The 21,380-nt window shown below is 46.3% G+C and overlaps 1 protein-coding gene across 3 annotated transcripts in view; it reads right to left on the bottom strand.

The window, feature by feature from the left end:
- SAMD12 (sterile alpha motif domain containing 12) overlaps positions 1-21,380 on the bottom strand; it is a 326,783-nt gene that overhangs the window by 182,449 nt on the left and 122,954 nt on the right. For all 3 annotated transcript variants that reach the window (XM_037148787.2, XM_037148788.2, XM_037148786.2), the window contains exon 3: positions 6,492-6,621. In XM_037148787.2, coding sequence (XP_037004682.2) covers positions 6,492-6,621 — 130 coding nt within the window. The remainder of the gene's footprint in view (positions 1-6,491; positions 6,622-21,380) is intronic.

Below are 21,380 nucleotides of genomic sequence, written 5' to 3'. Positions count from 1 at the left end.
ACAAAAAATGGGGGGGGCAGAGGGAAGGGCACCATGGCTCCGCTGAGGTCTGGCAGCAAGAGTGGGGGGGGCGGGGTGGGGGATGGGGGTGGGGAAGCCAGCAAGGGCTTTTTTTCAGCAAAGGTTTCTAACTTGGGTATGTAAACAAGGCCTAGGGGAGAGTTCCAGTTAAACCTCAGCAGAACTTCTGATAATTCAACATTTCAACTCTAACCTAACTGGCAAGTCCTACCAGAGGGCCTGTCCTGGGAGCTGCAGGGCGGGTTACTTAGAGGAGGAGAAAGAAACACTTTCTGTAGGAGGTGGTATCTGAGCTAGAGGCTGAAGGGAACTTGGGGTCATTCCGGAGGCAGGTGGGTTTGAGGATGCGAGGAAAGAGCCTGGCGCTCGGCAGAGCCCTGCCGGTGGCCCCCTGGGCCTGCAACTTAGAGGAGGAAGGAGTCAGGAGAAGGAGGCGCTGTAACCACCACCACCAATTTTAGATGAAAAACAGTTTGCTTTAAAAAGTTATGAAATGCTCATCCTAGAGATGTGCAAGTGCAGGCTGGCGGCCGGTCAGGCAGAAATGTCGGACAGGATGCGTGGGAGACACTCCGCTGAATTGGGGGGAAGGCACGCGTTCCCCCTTCTTCTTTGTGGACAGACTTCCCTGGCCAAGGCTCCCGGCCGCTGTCTGGTGCCAGTGGAAGCAGGAACGGAGCTTGCTTAGCCCCGCCTCCTGCTCAGCCCCGCCCACTTCTGTGACCTGTGCGCCTACCGCAGCCAGCCGGCTCTCTGCCACCAGGTGAGAGGGCCAGGGCCCTGCTCTGCCAGCGAGCAGAAGGCCTGAATTAGGGGGAAGTATTCTTAGCAAATCGATCTGTCTGGAACCTAAGTGACATTCTCCCAAAAAGCTTTATCAGGGATGGAGCTGATATTTTGATCTTCATTCATGCTTCTTATTGGAAGGGGTATTTTTTTTATTGACCCCATAAAATCTTGCATGACATCCTAACTGAAGTCCTTTCCAACACCCAGAAATGTATGACCTTGAATCATCCAGCCGACCACATTCAGCACCTTTGGTTTAAGCATGCTGAGGGGGCATAAAAATGACATTTGTATATACATTCCATCAAAAGAGCTTAAAAACAAAGAAAAAAATTGTTGCTGGAAAATCAGATTATGGAAACCAGGGGCTCTGATGATGACAGAAAGTTTCCTATGCAGAGAAAAAAATGCTGCCTGAGGTTCAATAACAAATGCAGAGCAGTTCCTACAAAAGAGAAATATCACAAAAGGCAATGATAGAGGAAAGTAGAACATAATATCCTGAGGGAAAACCAATGAAGACAAGGAAATGCACAGAGGAGGCACAACTGGTGGTTAAATATACCCACATTTTATCTGGCTAACCTGGATTCTATAAGTGGTATTCTCATAGGTATGTCAGATAAAGTAATTATTCCACTTCTTTCGGACACCTGTTAATGATCCACCCCACCGGTCCCTGGGAGCTCTAGCCGTAATAAAACAACAGAAGGATAGAAGGGTGGAAGATCCTGGGGAAGTCCCCACTGAAGGGAACAATGTTAACAAATACCCAGAGCCACAAACTGAAGGTCTGAAAGAGAGAAGAGGCTCCCCCTTTGTTCCACGGCACAGGCAGAACTGCCAGATTTCAGGTGCTCCATTTAGCAGAGCGTTTCAAAAAGGGGGAAGAGGTATAAATGGGCAGTGCCCGAGGCACCGAAAAGACGGAAGTGTTCATCTCTTTTGCAGGAGACCATTGAGAAACAGGTCAAATCAATACTGACCATTTGCAGGGGAAACGCGTACGATACTTATTTATTCGTGTACATACACATCTGGACATCTACAGGACGCCTGTTGCTGGTCCATAAAGCAGCCAACACGAACGCCTTTTACATATTCAAAATAGCTTTTAAAGACATGTTTTGTATTCTGGGGAGGTCTGAGAGCTTCCCCCTGAACATATAAGCCTTTCAAGTTGTCGGGGGAAAGAACGCTTTTCTAGGTGCAGACCTGCGGCTGGAGGAGGTGATCGGGCTTGTTCAGCCACCAGAGGCGGCGGCTGGGCAGGGTCAGGGCGGAGCTCCTCAAACCGGAAAGATTCCTAGCTGTGCATAAAAGAGAATCAGGAGAGTGGCTGTGAGTTCACACCTGGCCCCAGTGCCGCTTCCTCATCAGCATTCTAAGCAGGGCCTCAGAAAGCTGGGGAGAGAAATCTTGCAAGCACAATAGACAAATTTCTTTCCTTGCAGCCTAATCTGATGATTTAAATCTATCCTAATGCTTCTCAGGTGTTCTAACCAGCTTAGGCCTTTTTAAGATCTCTTCTACGGCGAGTTAACACTAGCAGCTTCCCTTCTGATTAAACACATCTGCCACAAAATAGCAGGTACTTCTGGACACAATGAAATTCTCGAGGAACTTTTTAACAGGAAATGTGCAAAAGGTTTTGCATGCTGATGGGTTCAAAGGTATCTTCTTTGACTTGGGAGAAACTGGTGGGTGCGTAGTTTGTTTAAGATTTAATGTCCTTTAAACAAAGGCATCAGAAATAATACAGTGAAATTACTGGCTAAAACATAAATCGAAAAGTTAAACTACCAAGGTGAAAGTTTACACTTCCAAAAGAACTTCGGATCATGGTTATCATCCATGCAACAGTGAGCATGTTTTAAGGTTTTCTGTAATTCGTTAATGAGGAGAACGATAGGATGTTGCCCCCAAAGGAGAACCCACATAGCAAACGCATTCACACACCGGAAAGGATGAAACACATGTGTCAGTGGGAGGCAAAACTCACCCTTGTCATGGCAGCTGTGGAAGACAACCGAAACTCTGTGGGGCAGGAGTTACATGTGTAGCACAAGAATTATTTTGTATTGCCATCAGTTACTGAGGGATTTGCAGAGTTGTAAACCAGCGCTGTAGAAGCAGAATTAGATGTCCCAAAACAGTGCGCTGTGGGTGATGCCTAGTTTTCTACGGAAGCACAAAGTTTTACCTACACACATCACCGACCGTCTCATTTGTTGCTGTATTCGCAACACCTGGTGGTACAGGGCGGCTGCTTTATAAATACTTGCTAAATGAATAAATGTTTGTTATACATTGAGTGAGGCCCTTCACAGGCCTCATTTAATGTCCCCAGAAACACTTTAAGATAGATAGTGTCATTTCACTGATGAGACACTTGGGTTGTGTCCAAGGTTGGGGGTGGAGGACAAGGCGGGGGAATTTGACCCAGATCTGAGATCCGAAAGCCCAACCCTTTTCCTTTCCATTTAATACGTATCCTTTTTATTTACACTCACGGTACCATGTGCCTCTAAATTACGGGACTGTTTATATGTTACATTGATATGCTGTACCTCGTTGATGAGCATTGTATTGGAGATCCTTGCTTTAAGGAAAATAAATGAACGGCAGTACTAGGAGAATCCAAGCATAAACCAGAGACACACCTTTATTGCAGCCTTGCAGACAAGCTCGGCATGTTTACCAGCCCAGATGTTCCCCTGCCCTCCTCGTAGATGCTGCCTTTCCAATTTTCATAAAAATACAGATGAATTTAACCTGTTTATGTGCATAGAAATCAGGACAGCACTTCAGAAAACAGCAGCAGCTAAAGTTCACTGCATGCTGACTATGACCATGAATAGCTGTCCCAGCAACCCTATCAGGTGGAGACTGATCATCCCCTCGTACAGCTGAAGGAGGAAGCAGTCAGTGCATCAAGTAACCTTCCCAAAATCACACAGCACAGATGCAGCTCCAGGCTTCTTTGACCTGGCGCCTGTACCCAGTGCCCCAACCATCCCCCCAGTCACGCTGCTGCCTGCAGAGGCTGTTCGGGGGCATGCTCATGTCTTGGTATTTTATAAGCCTCTTTGCTTTTGCTGATTACCACCTCCAAGGGTACCAGGATTCCCACTGCTTCCCGCTTCACAGAGCTGATAACGGCAGGCCGGCCCAAGTTCTGAGAGCTATTTTCTGGCTGCTTGGCCCTTGTGATCACTTGGGTATTTTACATTCTCTCTTGGGCCAGAGAACAGAGGAAGAAAGTGAGCAACACTCACCTCAGATAGGTGAGTGTCAAAAAGGAGTGGATCCAATATTTACCTGAAATCATTCTCTTGAATCCCTAAGTCCCCAGATGATTCCCTGCTTTCTTTTCTTGCCAGAAAACAGACTGCCCTGTAGGGCGAATAGTATGTTTTTAGACACCTCCCCACGAGTCTTGACATACTGCATTTTTCGAACTATAAGACACAGCTTTCCCACCCAAATTTGGGAGGAATAATGGTTATCAGTGCTGCTGTTGAGCTGTTTATATTTACACTGGTGAAATGTTATTTATGTTAGTAAATATTTTACCACTTCTGCTTCAAAACTTTTTTTTTCTATTTTCCTCCTCTAAAACCTAGGTGCATCTTATGGTTTAAAAATGCAGTAAATAATAATGCAATGCTGATATGCAAGAGGTGTCAATACTTGGCTGACTTATTCGTTTACTTATTGCTTTAATTTTCATAATAATGCTGCGAGATGGGTATTATTCTTATCTCTAGTTTGGAGATGAGGAATTGAGGTCAAATAACTTGCTCAGAGTCCCAGCCGGGATCTGGCCCGAGGTCCCCAGGAGGCTGCAGCTGACCCAGGCCAGCCGTGCTCCACGGAGACCCAGTGCACCGCCCAAAGCGAAACGACGGCTGTTGGAAACCACACCTCCTTCTTCCACGCCCTCACGAGTCAGCAGAAAGCCTTGGGAAGCGGTGCCATTTTCTCCACAGGCATCGGAGCATGAGATCTTCATTTCCGTGGAGCAAAGGCTCATCCTCTTCAAACCATTATAAATGCTTACCCTTCCCTCAAGGGTATCTCCTAACTCTCACCCCTAACGAGAGGTAACACCGCTTGCAAATGCGATCACGAAGAAGGCCGTGCTCTCACCATCTCACGCATTAAGCAGCATTAGGCAGACGTTGTCTGATGAAGGCTACTGTGACCAGCCAGATGGTTCCTAGCCGACTGATCACTTTTAGGGGTGGAATGACTGACCTGATGCAGGATGTTCCTATGTTCTTAGCAATATAGGAATATAAGAAATAAAAATCTGACACCTGGAACCTGAGCAAAGTTCCAACACTGCCCTCAGGATTTCAGGAATTTCATACAGTGGGCCATTACCTCTGGCTGCGGGGGAGAGAGGAAGTGAATTAAGGACTTTTTAAATATTTAAGTTAGGAGTATTTCACGGTCTGCGTAGTCAGCTTGAGCTACACTTGGGTATGTTCTTTATATACTTTAACATGATCAGCTTGGTCTGCAGGACTGTATGATAACTTAGCTTGGTGTTTTTTAAAACTCAGCGTTATTCCAAATCAAGTTTTCTATACAACCAAACACACAACACAGACAGGCAGCCTCCAGGGAACACACTTGGAAACCACCCAGGGAGCCCTGCCCTCGGGAGGTGGGATCTGCCCCGGGTCTCAGAGTTACGGGTTGAGCTGCAACAGTAAGTACTTTCTGCTTAACACGCCCTCTGCAAACCAATAGGAGTAAACAAATGGAGAGAGAGAGGTTAGGATTTTGGCAGATGGAAAGTCCAAGTTCGGAAAGAGCCTTAGCGTCTAGAGTGCTGAGCTGCTCTAGAGCAAGTCACTTCCCCACTGGGATATCAGTTTCCCCTTAGTACCAGGGCAGATTCGGCACCAGAACCAGGACTTTCTAACACTGTTTCCCCCTGCGGCACAGGTGTGGTGCACGGAGTGTATTCCTTGGCCCCGGTTTTGATGATGGTGTTTGCAGGGGGCGAGGCTGGGCGGCGGCTGGCGGGTTAAGCAGACCCAGGGCATCACGGCAGGTGGGGTCTGGAAGAGACCCCCTTACTCTGATGGCCTCCCACAGAAGGCCTGGCCTCTCCCCCTTGCTCACCCCGTTGTACAACTGAGAGACTTGACCTGTAGGGTTTTTACAGCTCGTTATACCATCGTATTTTGTGCGTCCCAGTGCTTCTTGACCACCACACGCAGTGCTCAGAGCCCCCTGATCTAACTGGAGTCTTAATTTGTGCTTTGAACTATTGTGAAGGTAACTTACTCAGGGGCAGTGACTTAGTATGATAGTCGCTTTGGAATTTTCCTCTTTAGAAACCTTTTCTCCTTAGAATATCTACCTATTGATCCCATAACCAATTTGATTGGAAAGACTTCCTTCCTTTCTTTTCTCCAAGGATTGCTTTTATTTTCTCTAGACTCCGCCAACCCCTTACCCTGCTTTCTACCACGGTCCTCTGTAATAATGTCTCCTGCTGGTTAAGTAGCATGGCCCACCCAGGTCTGGGATTGATCAGCCCTTCTAAAGCACACCCATGCCAGAGAACTCCAGCAGGAAGACACCGTCTGGTTGCCCGGGTTCAGGAAAGGCCGCCGCGGTGGGGAGAGGGAATGAAATGGTTTGGACACTGCATACGTTACCAGTGATGTCGTGCTGTTTGAATGACTCGCTGTAGATCTGGTACTGATTCGGACAGTGCTTCTTCAACCACTTGCAGACATCCTGCTGAGTCCACAGAGCCACCGGTTTTGACAGCTTCACCGTCGCTGACTACAAGTAAAGAAAGCACAGAAGGTGGGTTACTGCCAACCCCATGCCTAGAAGGGCACTGATATTAGAAGTCTGAGAGTGCAGTAAGGGATGCAGGCTGGATTCCCCAGAGATAAATATCTGGCTCTTGTCCTCCTGACCTCTGCAGACCTTCTCCATACCCCCCCCAAACCAGAAAGAACAGCTGCAGGAGGAGAAGTCCATGAAAACGACCCTACCCCCCAGTTGCCATCCCTGCTGGGAAGAACCTCCAGGAAGCAGTGTTCTCTGATGGACACTCTAACAACAAGGCAACGGCGGCGTTGCTAAGCCATTAACTAGGTCTTACGGGGGAAACAGCTCCTCCCACTGGCCTTCCTCTGTATTCCAAGAAAGCGTCCACCGTTTTTCCCCTGATATCTTCAGGGCTTAGTACCACAACACTGGTGCTGGCAGATGCTAGTAATTATTTGCAAAATGAATGTTAACAGGATCCAGATACCGCATACTAAAAAGTGCAAGTCGGCTTGGGAACTCTGGATGGAGGGCAGTTCTATAAAGTGTAGGAACATTGCACTTTATATTGGCCACAGTGGGGAGGCCAGAAGTCAACTCCACCAGCATGTGGGGAATGGTCATAAGATAATAGTTAAACCTGCGGAAGCCAGTGAGCCAAGGCCCTTTATTGCTCACTGGATCTTTCAAGGAGGTGTTTATAAAACCAACCTTAACAGAGGCATGAGGACCTAGCCTTCAACAGATGGCAGGTTACAAAGTACCTTTGTTAATTGAAAATGGTCAACTGTGCCGGGTGTGGGTCTTCCTCACACATCCCAGGAACTTGGTTGAATCTGGCTGGATACAAGCTTAGCTACCTACAATTTTTACCACTCAGGTGTCTGTGTTTGCCAACAAAGTAGAATTACAATGTTGATAGTTCTCTAAAAGATGCTAGGAGGCACACAGACGTGGCTGTAGCTATCCCTGACCAACTCACTAGGGCACGCTCGGCTTCGCTCCTCTTTCAGTCTTTCCCACCAAGTCAAGGAGGGAGCCTCAGTTTTGTGTGAGTGTGATTTCTCACCTTTCTCACGCCTGCTGGCATGTTTTCCTGACAAAGAGAGAGGCCCCTCAGCATCAGCTCCTTTAAAAGACAGCAGTATATATAGTGTCTAATAACTTGTTTTAATTTTATTATATTTAAAGTTGCTTTTATTTCATGGCAAATAAATGACAGTGAAAAATCAATAGTATTTTCAGAAGTACTATCTAGTTCGCTTTAAAACAAACTTGAGTAAAAAACTCAGTAGGTCAATTTTAAGAAAAATACCGTAAATCAGGGAAACAATCATGCAGATAATAAGATAATAGTAAAAACAATGGAAGTGACACGCAGGAGACTCAAGCTGGGAAAACACGGTGCTCGGATACCATTTTCATTACTGAATTTTCCGTGTACAATTCTTGGTGCCGCCATTCAGAAAATAATCACGAATAATACTTAGATCACTTTTGACTTTGTGCTGTGGTAACCCTTTTCTCCCAGCCTTATGAGGTGTGATAGACTTTATATATGTGCACACACATGCATGCACACATATGTGCATGGGTCTGTATCTGCCTTTCCTGTGTCGGGACTGGCCTTCCTCCATTGGCACTGGGGGTTGGTGCTTCTGCCTCTGACTGGAGCTCTCCAGGGCCCGCGCTGGCCCTGACCAACGCGGTGCCGCACCATCGAGGCCGGTATCTGTGTGACTCTGAGACAAGGTGACAGAAAAGATATGGTGTCCGCTGTGCTCACCCTCTCTGGCGCTCGGCTTTGGAATGTGGCCACCATACTGTGAGGAAGCCCAGACCAACCGGAGAGACCACATGTAGGAGTTTGGGCCAATTGCTGGGCTAAAATCTCAGCTTACAGCAACCACCAACGCCAAACCTCAGACAGATGTGAACAAGTTCCAGATGATTCCAGCCACCAGTCTTCCCGCTGAGGCCCCCAGACACCAGGATTTAGAGACCAGCTCTTCCTGCTGAGCCCTGAGCAAATTCCTGACCCACATAATCTGTGAGCATCGTACACGATTGTCTGCCACCACTAAGTTTTGGGTTATTTGTTTTGCAACCCTAGTAGCTGGAACACTAAGTTATTTGCTCAGCGAAGACGGAACTGTTATAACTGCTCTCCAGAGGGCCTTGCATTTCATAGCTGCTCTGCACAGCCACAGTGAATAAGTGAATGAAATGAAACCATCCTCCCCGAGTCTGCGCTCACAGATCTACTTCCTCTTCAGTGTGCAGAGAATTTCAGGTCCAGCCCTCCCTGCCCTCCACACGCCTGTGCTGTGCTCACCTGACTCCTAGATCAAACGTGGCCTCTTCCTTCAACCCTACCTCTCTGAGTCTGAGGTTCCCCTCCACTTTCCTGGTTCGGATGAGAGACGAGGACCTCCGGCAGGGATGGTCCAAACGAGTGTATGTTTTGTAGTTTAGTCCTTCCCCTAACTGTCCGTCACCACTGCCTTTCCTTTGAATGATTAGGAAACTAGAATTTTGGCTCTTTTAGCTAGAAATGACCTTACCACCACATTCCACAGGTCAGCACCTCTGAACCTGGCTCTTTCCTGCTCCAAGCGTTGCCTTCAGATTCACTGAATGAGTTCATAGCTGACACATCATGACCCCCAAACCCCTTGCAAGTTCCCTGCAAGTGAAGCTAATCACAGCTCTTGAAAACTCCTATAAACCGGCCACAGAAGGCTGTCCATTAGGAGAGGAAAGGCAAGGGCATAAACCTGCTTACACGTCACTGTACTAAACTTCCTGGAGGGTCGCTCTTTACCCTGTGCATTCCCTAAGAAAGACAGCGCTCCCGGCCCCAGCACCGGCCCATTCACCTGGAGACTCAGTTGGAGATGAACTCAAACATGACAAATCACCTTGGAATTCAACCGCACCCACCCACTGTGTACGCTTTTGTTATACATATTCCTGTTATCGTAAATCCAGGTGGTCTGAGGCTAACACTTAAAAAGCCGATTCATTTTTCCTTCAGAATATATACTCTTGCTAAGCAGTCATTTGGTAATCGTTTGCTGGGACAGCAAAAAAACCCCACAAAGCTTTGGGCATAGACTTGTTTAAGGCTATGTGACTATGCCTCCCTGTATACGGACTGGTACAGCAAACAAAACGGAGCAGTAATGATTCCTACCATGAATGAGCCCTGTTCATCCGTCTTTAGTCCATGGCGATACAAGCATTGGCCCATGAATCAGCTGACTCTTGGCCTTAGCTTCATCATGGAATTGTTAAAGTCCGTTCCACATTAAGAGCCAGGGTGACTCCAGCTCCAGCTGCCCCAGGCTGCTGCCTGTTTCTGGATTCTCGGAGGGAGGGAGCGCACTCCCCTTTGCCCTGCCTGGATTTCTCTCTGCAGCACCTTCCGCCCCCTCAGGATGTCTTCATCTATTGTGATGCCCCATCCCCCAAAGCAACCAGGTTTGGGGAGTGAATGTCATAACCCGATTCCTTTAAAGACCTCGCCCTGTATGTCCATGGGTGCGATTCAGAACAACAAGCCTCTGTTCAAGTCTCACCAATCTATTTATTGTACCCTCCCCCGCTGCGCAGCGCAGAGTTGTCAAAGCTCAGTGCAGTCATTTTAACCGCCCAACACTGACACCTCTGTTTACACCCAATAGATGAGTAATTTCTCTGTGTTTTTTTCCCAAAATGTGAGCCTACATGAAAATAACAATGGTTTACCAAACAAAGGGACAATATTTCATATTTATTAGCAACAGTAAGCTAATAAAAAAAATTCCTGCCGAGAGGCAAATGTTAAAAAACACTGGTCCCAGTTCTTTCCCTCCATGCTCAGGATGCTGAGCATCCACGTCTCTGGAGACAATTTTGGTGGGTTTTGGTGCCTTGAGACAGGCCGGAGGCAGCTGGGTATTTTAACCCCTGTGCATCCTGACGCCAGGGAGAACTACAGGTGCTGCCTTTCTGAGTCAGTCCTGGCCCTTCTCTAGACAAGCTAAAGGTCCCTTTGTTTTCTATTTTACAATGAAGACCTCACTTTATGCAAAAGACGAGTCTGGGGGTAAGTTTGTTTGCAAACTTTAAATTTTTTTGGAAATGATTCTATTTTAGACAATAACTTCAGCTATGCTTTATAGTAATTTCTGATATGTACTTAACTGGGAAAAAAACCCTTCACTTTCAAGTTTTTGAAGGTACGCTTGAAGGGTTTCTGCTAATAAAATAGTTACATGCTTTAAAGAAGTTTGTGCCCTGACTGGTGTGGCTTGGTGAGTTACACATTGTCTTGAAGGGTTGCTGATTCGAGTCCCAGCCAGGGCACATGCCTGGGCTGCAGGCCAGGTCCCAGGTTGGGGGCACATGAGAGGCAACCATTAATGTTTCTCTTGCATATCTATGTTTCTCTCCCTCTCTTTCTCCCTCCTTTCCCCTCTCTCCAAAAATAAATAAAATCTTTTTTAAAAAAATGAAGTTTGTTATCGAAAGAATATATACACAACACTTTTAAAGTTAAAGCTTATTGTGTAATCCAATTATCCCCTATCTGTTTTGCAATATAAATTCCCCTTTCATTTACTGGGTTTTGATTTAAAGAGATCACTGCAGTTTTAAGCTCCCGATGGCTGTACGAACTCTTCACCGGATGAGCTTCCATGAGGCCCACCGAGTTGACTGGGAAAAAGCAGAGAAAGCAGAGTGTTTATACCCACTAGGAGGACAAAGGGGGCTTTAAGGCCACATATCAGAGAGCGGCAAACACGTTGGCCGTATCTCATTTATAGGCAAGATTAGCGAGCTCTAACATTGCTTTTTCCTTTCCTGACCATCTTGCAATGCTTTTTCTTCAGTGCCCAATGTACCATTTAATTGGCTTTCATTGTGCCATCTCACTCAAGATTGAAAAAAGAAAGGGGAGGGGGCACAGCATACACACAACAACTCATCACAGTCTATTTCAGCAGAGTTGGATGGACTATGATGAATATATTAAGGGGTGTGTGTAAACAATGTTACTTAAATAAAGGCTACATATAATTACTATTTTTTTCCTCTTTTTTTTGTGTGGAGGGAGGAAGGTTGGAGGGAAGGAGAACTGCACACATTTTGGGAAAACAATGATCTAGATTCATGACTCTTCCCGAACGTTTGCCGTACCAGAAAACTCATCCTGTGAAATAGGCCACTCTATTGCTGTTGAGCTCTAGTGACTTAAAACAGTCTCTTATACTGAAGCCCAAATCAGACTTCCATCATCTTCCTCACTGATTCTTGAGTCCTGTCTTCAGAGCAACACGACTTTCACCATCCACTGAGTGGGCTGCGGCTGTACACTTCGTATTAGCTCTCTCTACTAGGTCTCATGCCTTTTTTTTTTTAAGCCATGGTATATGCTAATGAATCCCCAGTTACATCTCCAGCCCAGTCTTCTCTCCAAACAACTGACTCATACATATAGCTGATGACTTGTGACATCTGCCAATCTAGTAAATGTTTCAAACATGTCCAAAACTGACTCCTGTTCTCCAAACTGCCTTCCTCTCACCAGAAACTCAGAGACTCCTCTCTTTCTCTTTCCGCATCTCGTCTACGGGAGAGACTGGGGTGTGGGGGTCTTGAAGGGTATATCCAGATTCCAATCACTTTTCATCACTAACGTTGCTACAATCTTGATCAGAAAGAAATGCCAGCATGCTGTACCTAGGCTACCTCATCCAAGTACCTAACACGCCTAAGGCTATTCTGTTTTTACCTTGCCCTTATTTTAAATCTTTAAAATAGTTTACAGGGCCTCGAGCAACCTGGCTTCACAGTATCTGGCATCAGCTTTACTGCTCTTTCCCTTCCACGTTCTGCCCCCACTGCTCCTTGCCCTTGCTCACAAAGGCCAGCTATGTTCACTTCTTTTGCCTGGAATGCTTTTCTCCCAGATACCAACATGGCCAATTTTCTCACTTCCATCAAGCCTATACTCAAATATTAGCCTGACCTCTCTACTTAACAAATGCCACCCTCCTTCTCTGGAGTTTCCAGTACTTACTGTCTTGCCCCGCTGTCTCCACCTCCACAGCAAGTATCGTCTAACACATGACACAGCTCACTTACTTTGTCTATCGTTTATTACCTGTCTCTTCCCATGTCCTTGCACCCTCTGAAAAGGCAGGGTCTTTCTTATGTTGTGCAGAATCCCAAACTTCAGGACAGTACCAGGCATGTAGCCGGCACTCGATAATTATTCGGCGAATGAATGAAAGCACTGTCTGGCTGGTCATGTATGGCTGGTCACTCTCCTTGAGTGTCAGAAAACAGGTTCAAGTCTCAGCCCCGTTCTCGACATTCCCAGGTTGGGAATAAAACAGCCTTTCCTCTCATTAGATTTCTCTTATACTGAGCCAAAAAAAGCAGAGTCATTCTAGTGCTACAATTCTTAGCAAGATAGGTCACAATTTCTGAGCTTCTTTCCACATGGACACGGGGGAGATATAATGGAAAAGGGTTGGCGTTTGGAAACACATGGGCCTGACCTGAAGGCCAGCTGTGGCATTCACCTTGGGCCAGTCACAGGGCCTGTCTGCCCACGGTCTTCAGTACACCGGATACAACGCCCATATTGTCCTTTGCAGAAGGATTAGAAATGGTTTATCTAAAGCACTTTAAAAGCGCTTGCCACATACTCTGTGTTCACATCTTGTTTTTTAAGAATTTTCATTTTTTAAAGATTTTATTTATTTATTTTTAAAGAGAGGGAAAAGGAAGGAGAAAGAGAGGAAGAGAAACATCAATGTGTGGTTGCCTCTCACATGCCCCCTACTGGGGACCTGGCCCACAACCCAGTCATGTGCCCTGACCGGAAATCAAACCCGTGACCCTTTGGTTTGCAGGCTGGCACTCAATCCCCTGAGCCACACAAGCCAGGGCTGTGTTCACCTCTCTTGAATGGCACAAATATGCTCTCCGGCTGGACTCCAAAGCCTGATTTGGTGAAGCAATAGTGCGGCACACGTAGGCTATTTGGCAGGCATTGTGACATGGTATAGAGTGCTAAGACCCAAAGAAAACAACCGATAAGGAATGCACCAGTGGAAAAAGTAGGTAGAAGAACAAGAAACAAGTGAGAAAACCGAGAAACAGGGAAGAAAAGAAAGATGGAAAGATAAAGATACCCAATTAGGAGAGGTAGAGAGATGCCTGTCCTTGCCCAGACTGGGCTTCACTGCACTAGACAAATATCCCCTTGCGTCTTCCAGTGACAGGCCATGCATGTGGCTTCCCTGTGGCTCAGAGCCGGCTCCTTCCTGTCTCCAGGGACCACCACTGGCAAAGCTTCCAATCCCACGTCAGAGGTCCATCCCACATGCCCCAGGCTCCCCACGAGCTATTTATAAAGGAGCGCCATCCAGATGTACAGATGCGACTGCTCACAGGCTGTGAAGTGAACGCCTGCATGGAATGCTGGTAAGATCTGCTGCTTCCCAAACGCGTGCTGCTGGGTGTCGGGTTTCTAACAATAAAACCACAGAGAGGGGATACGGAGACGTGCAGAGGCAGTGAACAGGCAGCACGCAGTCTCTGGCATCCCAGATGGCTCTGGGCACCGAGGCCTGCTCTTCCCAGCAGCCGACACTGTTGCACCTGTCAAGAGAAATATGGAGGGGGAGGGTCACGCTGCACTCTCTGTCTGCTCCGTCACAGGACAGCAGAAAACCCACCACTCGTCTGCCCAGACGAGCACACTCCACAGGAGGTGCTGTGCATGCAAAGTGCGAAGCTGCGCATGCGCTGTGAGCACGTACCTTATGGGCAAACCCCTGGTGGATACTGGGCGAATGAAAACACGACAAAAGCAGAACTGGAAACAAATAGGAATCATAAAAACGGCTATTGATCATCATCATCGTTTCACATCTCTACAACAATTCCTTTGGAATAACAATGGGCTAGATCAATACCAAAGATGTTATCAGTGCAAAACGACTCTGCAATATGACCCGAGATCTGTCAGTCACAGGGTGGCATCTATTTCTCTGTTGCTTGGGTCTGGGGGTGGGGGTGGGAGCTCTGTGGCCTGCTTTGAGCAAAGGAAAGTGGAGGTGATTTCTCAAGAGGACTTTGTACTTGTGTATTCCTTCTTGCTCCTCTGAAATGACTATGAGAACACGCCTGGGAGGGCCTGAGCAAATGAGGCTTGTTCACGTGGCGCGCAAGGTCGTGAATGCCATTCCAGACATCCATACATAATCCCGGACATCCACACATAATTCCAGACATCCATACGTAATTCTGGGCATCCATATGTAATCCTGGACATCCATACGTAATCCCAAACATCCATACATTATCCTGAACATCCACACATAATCCTGGACATCCATACATAATTTCAGACATCGATACATAATTCCAGAGGTACATAATTTGTTAGATACAATTTTGTAATACAACACATGGAAAGAATTATTTTAAATACAACACATCACATAAATCACCTTTAATCTTCCCAAGCTATAACATAATTATTTCTTCTAATTTACACAGAAATGGGTTTAGAATGGTAAAGTAACTCATCCAAGGTCTCATTGCTAGTGAGTTCAAACTCCATGCTTACTTCATGGTATCACTTTGGTCTGATGGCCATGGGAAGAAAAAACATGTGAGCTATTTCACTGAGCACTCCAATGCTAGAATTCCTCCTTAATTGAATCAATTAAGATCAATCTGATCCCAAACAACGCTGCCTCTGGCCTGACCCTGGCGTGCCAGGCGTGGAGCTCATCTGACGCTGGGTCCAGCGCCATTTCCACTCTCCTGTCATGGAAGGTGCACGTGTTCTGCTGGGCACAAGAGGACAGTGCTAATCTCTGCCTTTCAACTGCATCTCCAGCAAAATGTGAACAAAAACACCCCTATCCACCTTCCAAAGTTTCTGTGGACATCAAATGAAACTATTGAAAACCCGAGCGTTCCTGTAATTTGACAGAAAAGAGAAGGCTGATGGGTCCCAGGGAAGTTGGGGCATCCGAGCTGCAGGCACTCAGGAGAAAACCAAAGCACTAGGAAGATGTTGCCGCAACTGTAAGGAGCAGGGGCAAGGTGGTGGCTCTGGGGTTTGGCGAGCCTAAAAATTCTAGAATCTGTGAGGGTAGGGGTCAGCTTATGCAGAACTTCCAACACCAGTGTTCTGGGGCTTTGAAAGGGAAGCCCACATGACGAGTAGTTACCGCCCAGCTCCATGACTTCTCTATGGTCAATTTATCCACACGTTCAATTCAGCCAAATGACAACATCATTCAGTGGGGGCTGCTACAGACTTAATATTGGTCTTCTCCCAAAGCCCAGAGGTTGACACTGTAACCCACACTGTGACTGCATTTGGAGACAGGACCTTTGTGGAAGTAGTTAAGGTTAAGTGAGGGCATAAGGTGGGACCTTGGCCCAACAGGGTTTGTGTTCTTGTATAAGGACAAACATCAGAGAGCTCTTTGTCCCTGACTCTCCCCACCAGGTGAGGACACAGGAAGAAAGTGGCTGTCTGCAAACAAGGGACCTCTCACCAGAACCCAACTGAGCTGGGATACCCCGCCTGACCTTGGCCTTTCAGCCTCCAAAGCTATGGAAAAATAAATGTCTGTTGCTTAAAGCCTACAGTTGAAGGTGTTTTGTTGTGGCAGCTCAGCCCGACTAATACAGGGGCAAAGTCTAGTTCGATAAATGGTAAATCTGGCCGAACAATCTGACAATCCAGGATTGAGACAGCTTTGAAAATCTCACCACACACAGATAGTAGGGAAGCGGTAAAATGCAGGTGAGCTGAATGATAAGACAACCAAAAAATCCCCATACTTTTCTTATATGTTTATGTTTCCAATACTGACTTTTACACAACTAAAGAAAATTGTGCTCATTGACAAAATTACCTTCATTTTTACATAAACTGTTTTTCCAGAATCCATGTCTACACGCATCTTCACAACCACAGCCCCTCTGAAGAAAAAAATCTGCTTAACGACCTAAGTAATTTCTATGCTTCCATAACCTTCCTATTTTTAATCTTATGGTTAGCAAATAAAGTACACACGCATGATGTAAAAGTGTTATACAAAAGGAATCGGAGTGAAAACACCAGTTTCTCTTCCCACGTCTTGGCACTGGAAATTATGATTATTTTGTAAGTAAAGCATCCTTGGTCTGGTCTAAGTCAAATACCTCCGCTGTCAGGGGTAACCCTTGGTCGTGTCTCTTTTCCGTCTCTTGAATTTATCAGACTGAGAGGATTATTTGTGGACACCTTGATGAGAATGCTCAGAAATTAGCACACATGTACTAGGAAAGTTCCTCCCTTCTCCCTGGTCTGCTCTTGGTAGCATTCATTTTAATTCTTAATTGGTTATTTTTTGCCATGTGATTTTTTTTCCCACTATTATTTTGTATCAGCTCTAGGTGTACAGCACAGTGGTGAGATAATCATATATTTTATGAAGTTTTCCCCCAGTAGTTCAGTGCCCACCTACCAGCACACATAGTGACCACATTACTACTGAGTATATTCCCTGTGCTGGACTTGACATCCGTGACTGCCCTGTAACTACCAATCTGTGCTTCTTAATCCCTTCGGCTTTTCACCCGCCCTCTCAAACCCCTCCCACCTGGCAACCACTAGTTTGCTCTCCGTGCCTATGAGGCTGGTTCAACTTTGTTTGTTTGTTATTTAGATTCCATGTAAAATTATATGGTCTTTGTCTTTCTCAGACTGACTTAGTAGAATACCCTTTTCAGGGGTGTCCAAACTTTTGGTGTTTCTGGGCCACACTTGAAGAAGAAGAAGAGTTATCTTGGGCCACACTTTAAATACATTGTGACATGTAATCACAAAAAAATCTCATAATGTTTTAAGGAAATTTACAGTTTTGTGTTGGGCTGCATTTGTAGCCATCCTGGACTGCATGCGGCCCGTGGGCGGTGGTCTGGACACCCCTACTGGGTCCATCACACTGTAGCAAATGGTAAGACTGCACTCTGTTTTTGGCTTAGTAATGTTCCATTGTAGATACGTACCACCTCTTCTTTATCCACTTGTGTCTCTGATGGGCACTTGGGTTGCTTCTGTATCTTCACTATTGTAAACAACGCTGCAATGAACGTATGGGTGCATATGCTCTTTCTAATTAGGGTCATGGGCTGCTTCGAATATATTTCCAGAAGTGGAATCAATGGGTCATGAGGCAGATCTGTTTTCAATTTTCTGATGAACCTCCATACTGTTTCCCCAGTGGCTGCCCCAGTCTGCATTCCCACCAGCAGTGCACGCACGAAGACTCCTTTTCTCCACGTCCTGGCCGACATTTGTTGATTCATTAATGAAAGCCATTCTGACCATTGTGAGACGGTATCCCATTGTGGTTTTAGTGTGCATGTCTCTGACAGTCAGCGACGCTGAGCATCTTTTTGTGTGACTATTGCCCATCTGTGTGTCTTCCCTGCAGAAGTGTTCGTACGGGTCCTCCCACTTTTTAGTATTTACAACCCTAAATAATACTAATATTAAATCTGTATGATCTTCCAAATAACCACTTTTTATTTTTCTCTACATGCGTATTTGCTTTTCATGTTTTTTACATCTTTTCCTCTCCTTCTGAGTCTCCCCTTCTGTTATCCACAGCATTGTTTATACGGCCAACGTGACTGGCACGTATTTTCCGTTCTAGACTCTCTACCTTATTTGCTATATTACGACTGAATTGTTTCAAAGTTAAAAAATCAATAAGGTGCATTTACCTTATAATGACTGTGTAAAAACCGTTCAAACGCTGAGCCAATTAGCCTGGTTTGGATTATTTTCTCTTGTATTACATTCTCAGAAGCCCCGTGTGCTGAGAATTTCAAAGAAGGTTCCCAACTTGGAAATCAAACAGATTTCCTTTTCGTCCGTGTCAGTGGTTGCTTAAGTTCAGGCCACCATTCACTGTTCCTCTTCTACGTACCGCCTGTATCTTTATCATCAGTGGGAGGGGCCAATGAACTGTGGCTTCGTGGGCCAAATCAAGGCCACGGCCTTTTTTTTTTGTTCTGGTCCACACAGTAAATAATAATGGGTTTTACATTTTTAGAGGGTTAAAAAACTGGAAGAAAGATTTTTGTGAAGTGTAAAAAGTATGCACAACTCAAAAATCCCGTGTTTACCCAGTTTTGCTGGCACCTGGTCAGGCCTGTTTGCACGCGTGTTACAAAGCCTGAGGGAAGGGTTACGACAGAGACCGAATGGCTTGCAAAACTGAAAATATTTACTATCTAGCTCTTTATAGAAAAAGTTTGCCAACCCCCACTTGACATGGTGAAAGATTTCTCTCAATTTCACCTGCCAAATCATCTACTACATCTTAAAATTTATTTCTAAACTTGCATTTTAATTTCTGTGGACTGTCTTTTTCTCTGATGTGTTCCTTTTTCAAAGCATCCGGGGCTTTTTTTTTTTTTAAAGGGAAGGATTTTTTAATGAATGCAGTAGGTTTTTGAATTTCCTTGAGGATACCGAAGTTTTTCAAAGAAGGGTTGTTATTTTTAAAACATTCTCCTTGCTCATATTTGACTTCATCTGCAAATTTCCTGCAAATATCTACTTTACATCTTTGTCTCTTAATTTTTTAAAAATGCAGGCAGTTGGAGGCCGGACCTTGATTTCGGTGTATTTGCACTGGGCTTGCTGCCTGAGGGGCCGAGTGCTCAGAATGTCCCCTAAATGCCACCATGAAGATGACGTCTGCACAAGATGCTCCAATTCATCCCAGTCACTTAAAAAAAAAGGAAACACTTTTCAGAGACAGACACTGCTCTTTGCCTTTCTTGGCTCGAGGCACACGGAAATGACTTTTGGATAAACACCCCTTTCCTTATTCTTTGTTGGGTCCTGTTCCTCACTCCGGGTCCCCACTCTGGAGCCCCTGACCTTTTACAGCCCACGTCGCTGACCCCCTCCCGTCCATGCTAATGGCCGTTGCCGCCTATGTTTATATTCCCTCAGTTTGATCTTCAGGTGGGGCTCACTGAGGAGGGAAGCAGACAACTGCGCTCAGTCTGTGGTCAGTATGTGCAATGTCCACATCTCCTCACCTCCAGAACTTGCTGTTGAGGCACATTTTATCCGTATGAAAGGATAGATGTCCATACGCACATACACGCATACTTGCATCCCACTGAAAAGCTAGTAATTTAACCAGTGCCCTATTAGTAGACACATACTGACATTGTTTCCAGTTTTTTGCCACTGTATTCTGAAAACCCTCCCCTCCCCCGCCCCGTTTCCACCTCCGGCTGCTGCCCCATGTCTCTGCTCTCTTCACACAACAGTAAAAAAAATCACCTCTGGTCTGTTGCAGCACCTCGCTGTCCCTCCAGTAAGGTTTCCCTCCCTGCTTTGCCCCTGAACTTGCTCTTGTCACGGCCACAGAGGCATGCATGTCACTAATTCCAACAGCACTTTTCCCACATCGCACCTTCCTTCACGTGGCCTCCTGGGAGCCACCGGCACAGGGGGACCTGCTTTGTTGTGGAAACACTCCCTTCTCCTGGCTCCTGGACATCTCACTCTGATGGTTCTTTATCTCACTAGTTACCCTCCTTCTTCGTTTTCTCCTTCTCCTCCTTTTGCCTGCTTCTCTTCCTCTAAATAGTGTTTTGGGGTTTGGCCCTGGGACCCCTTTTACTCTCTCTCGCCTCCCTCCTGTAGCCATTCCAAGTCCCATTGACTTGAAGTATTGTCACTAAGTCAATGCTCCAGTGTACACTCTCCCTCAATCTCTCTGACTCAGTTGCTCAAGCTGCCTACTGGGTATGTCGCGTGGGTGTCTAAGAGGACTTACCATGCCCCAAACAGAATCCCTGACTTCCCTCACAGCTGCTCCCCTGGCAGTGTCTCCACCTCTTGGTGGCAGGTACAAAGTCACAGTCACTATCCTTCCATTCCTCCGCCCTCCCTCACCCCACTCCTCCCACACACACAAGCACACATAATTCATGCCAGGACTGTCGGACCTGCAGGGGGAGCATGTGCAGGGTCCGTACACTTACCTCCTCCACGAGTCTTTCGAACCCAGTTCGGAAGGCAAGCTCGTCTCAGGCAATGGTCCCCTACCTGATTTCCCAGCGTCCACACCGGCCACCTATAATCCATCCTCCATAGCTCAAGCAGAGTAAACGTTTCAATGTGTAAATGTGATTGTGTGCAGCCCACTCAGAAGCCCATCAATGGCACTCTCCACTTCTATAGAATGTTTCTGAGCGTCACCTTTTTTGTTGTTGTTTCTTAAAATTCTCAGCCTTACACTCACATTGCCTGCCTGGTGCTGCATGTTCTCTACTTTACCCCTTGAAAGGGTCCTACCGCACCATCGTAACTGTTTCAAACTCCTGGTCTGATCACTCTCATACCCCTGCCACCTGTGAGTGTGGTTCTGATGCTTTTGAAACTGGTTTTCAGTTCCAGTCTCTTGAAACTGGTTTTTGCCGAGGGTTTCTATCTCAGTTTCTCTCTCAGCTGCCCACACTGAGCCTTCAGTAATGCATCAATCACAGGTCGGGTTTTCCCACCTGGGGGTTTCTGCCCTGGTGCGTCTCCACACACACCTGTTTATTTCTCCAGTTTAGGGGCCAGCGGTCTGCTCTGTGACCTCACTTCTCATACAGATCCGAGTTGCTGACTTTTCAGCTTTCCCCATATTGTTAGAATGGAGCGGCAACTTCCAACC

The sequence above is a fragment of the Artibeus jamaicensis genome, unplaced genomic scaffold (assembly GCF_021234435.1).
Source record: "Artibeus jamaicensis isolate MK-2021 breed Jamaican fruit bat unplaced genomic scaffold, CSHL_Jam_final scaffold_916, whole genome shotgun sequence".
Taxonomy (NCBI): Eukaryota; Metazoa; Chordata; class Mammalia; order Chiroptera; family Phyllostomidae; genus Artibeus; species Artibeus jamaicensis.
The sequence above is the reverse complement of the archived record's forward strand: the minus strand, read 5'-3'. Positions and strand labels throughout refer to the sequence as shown.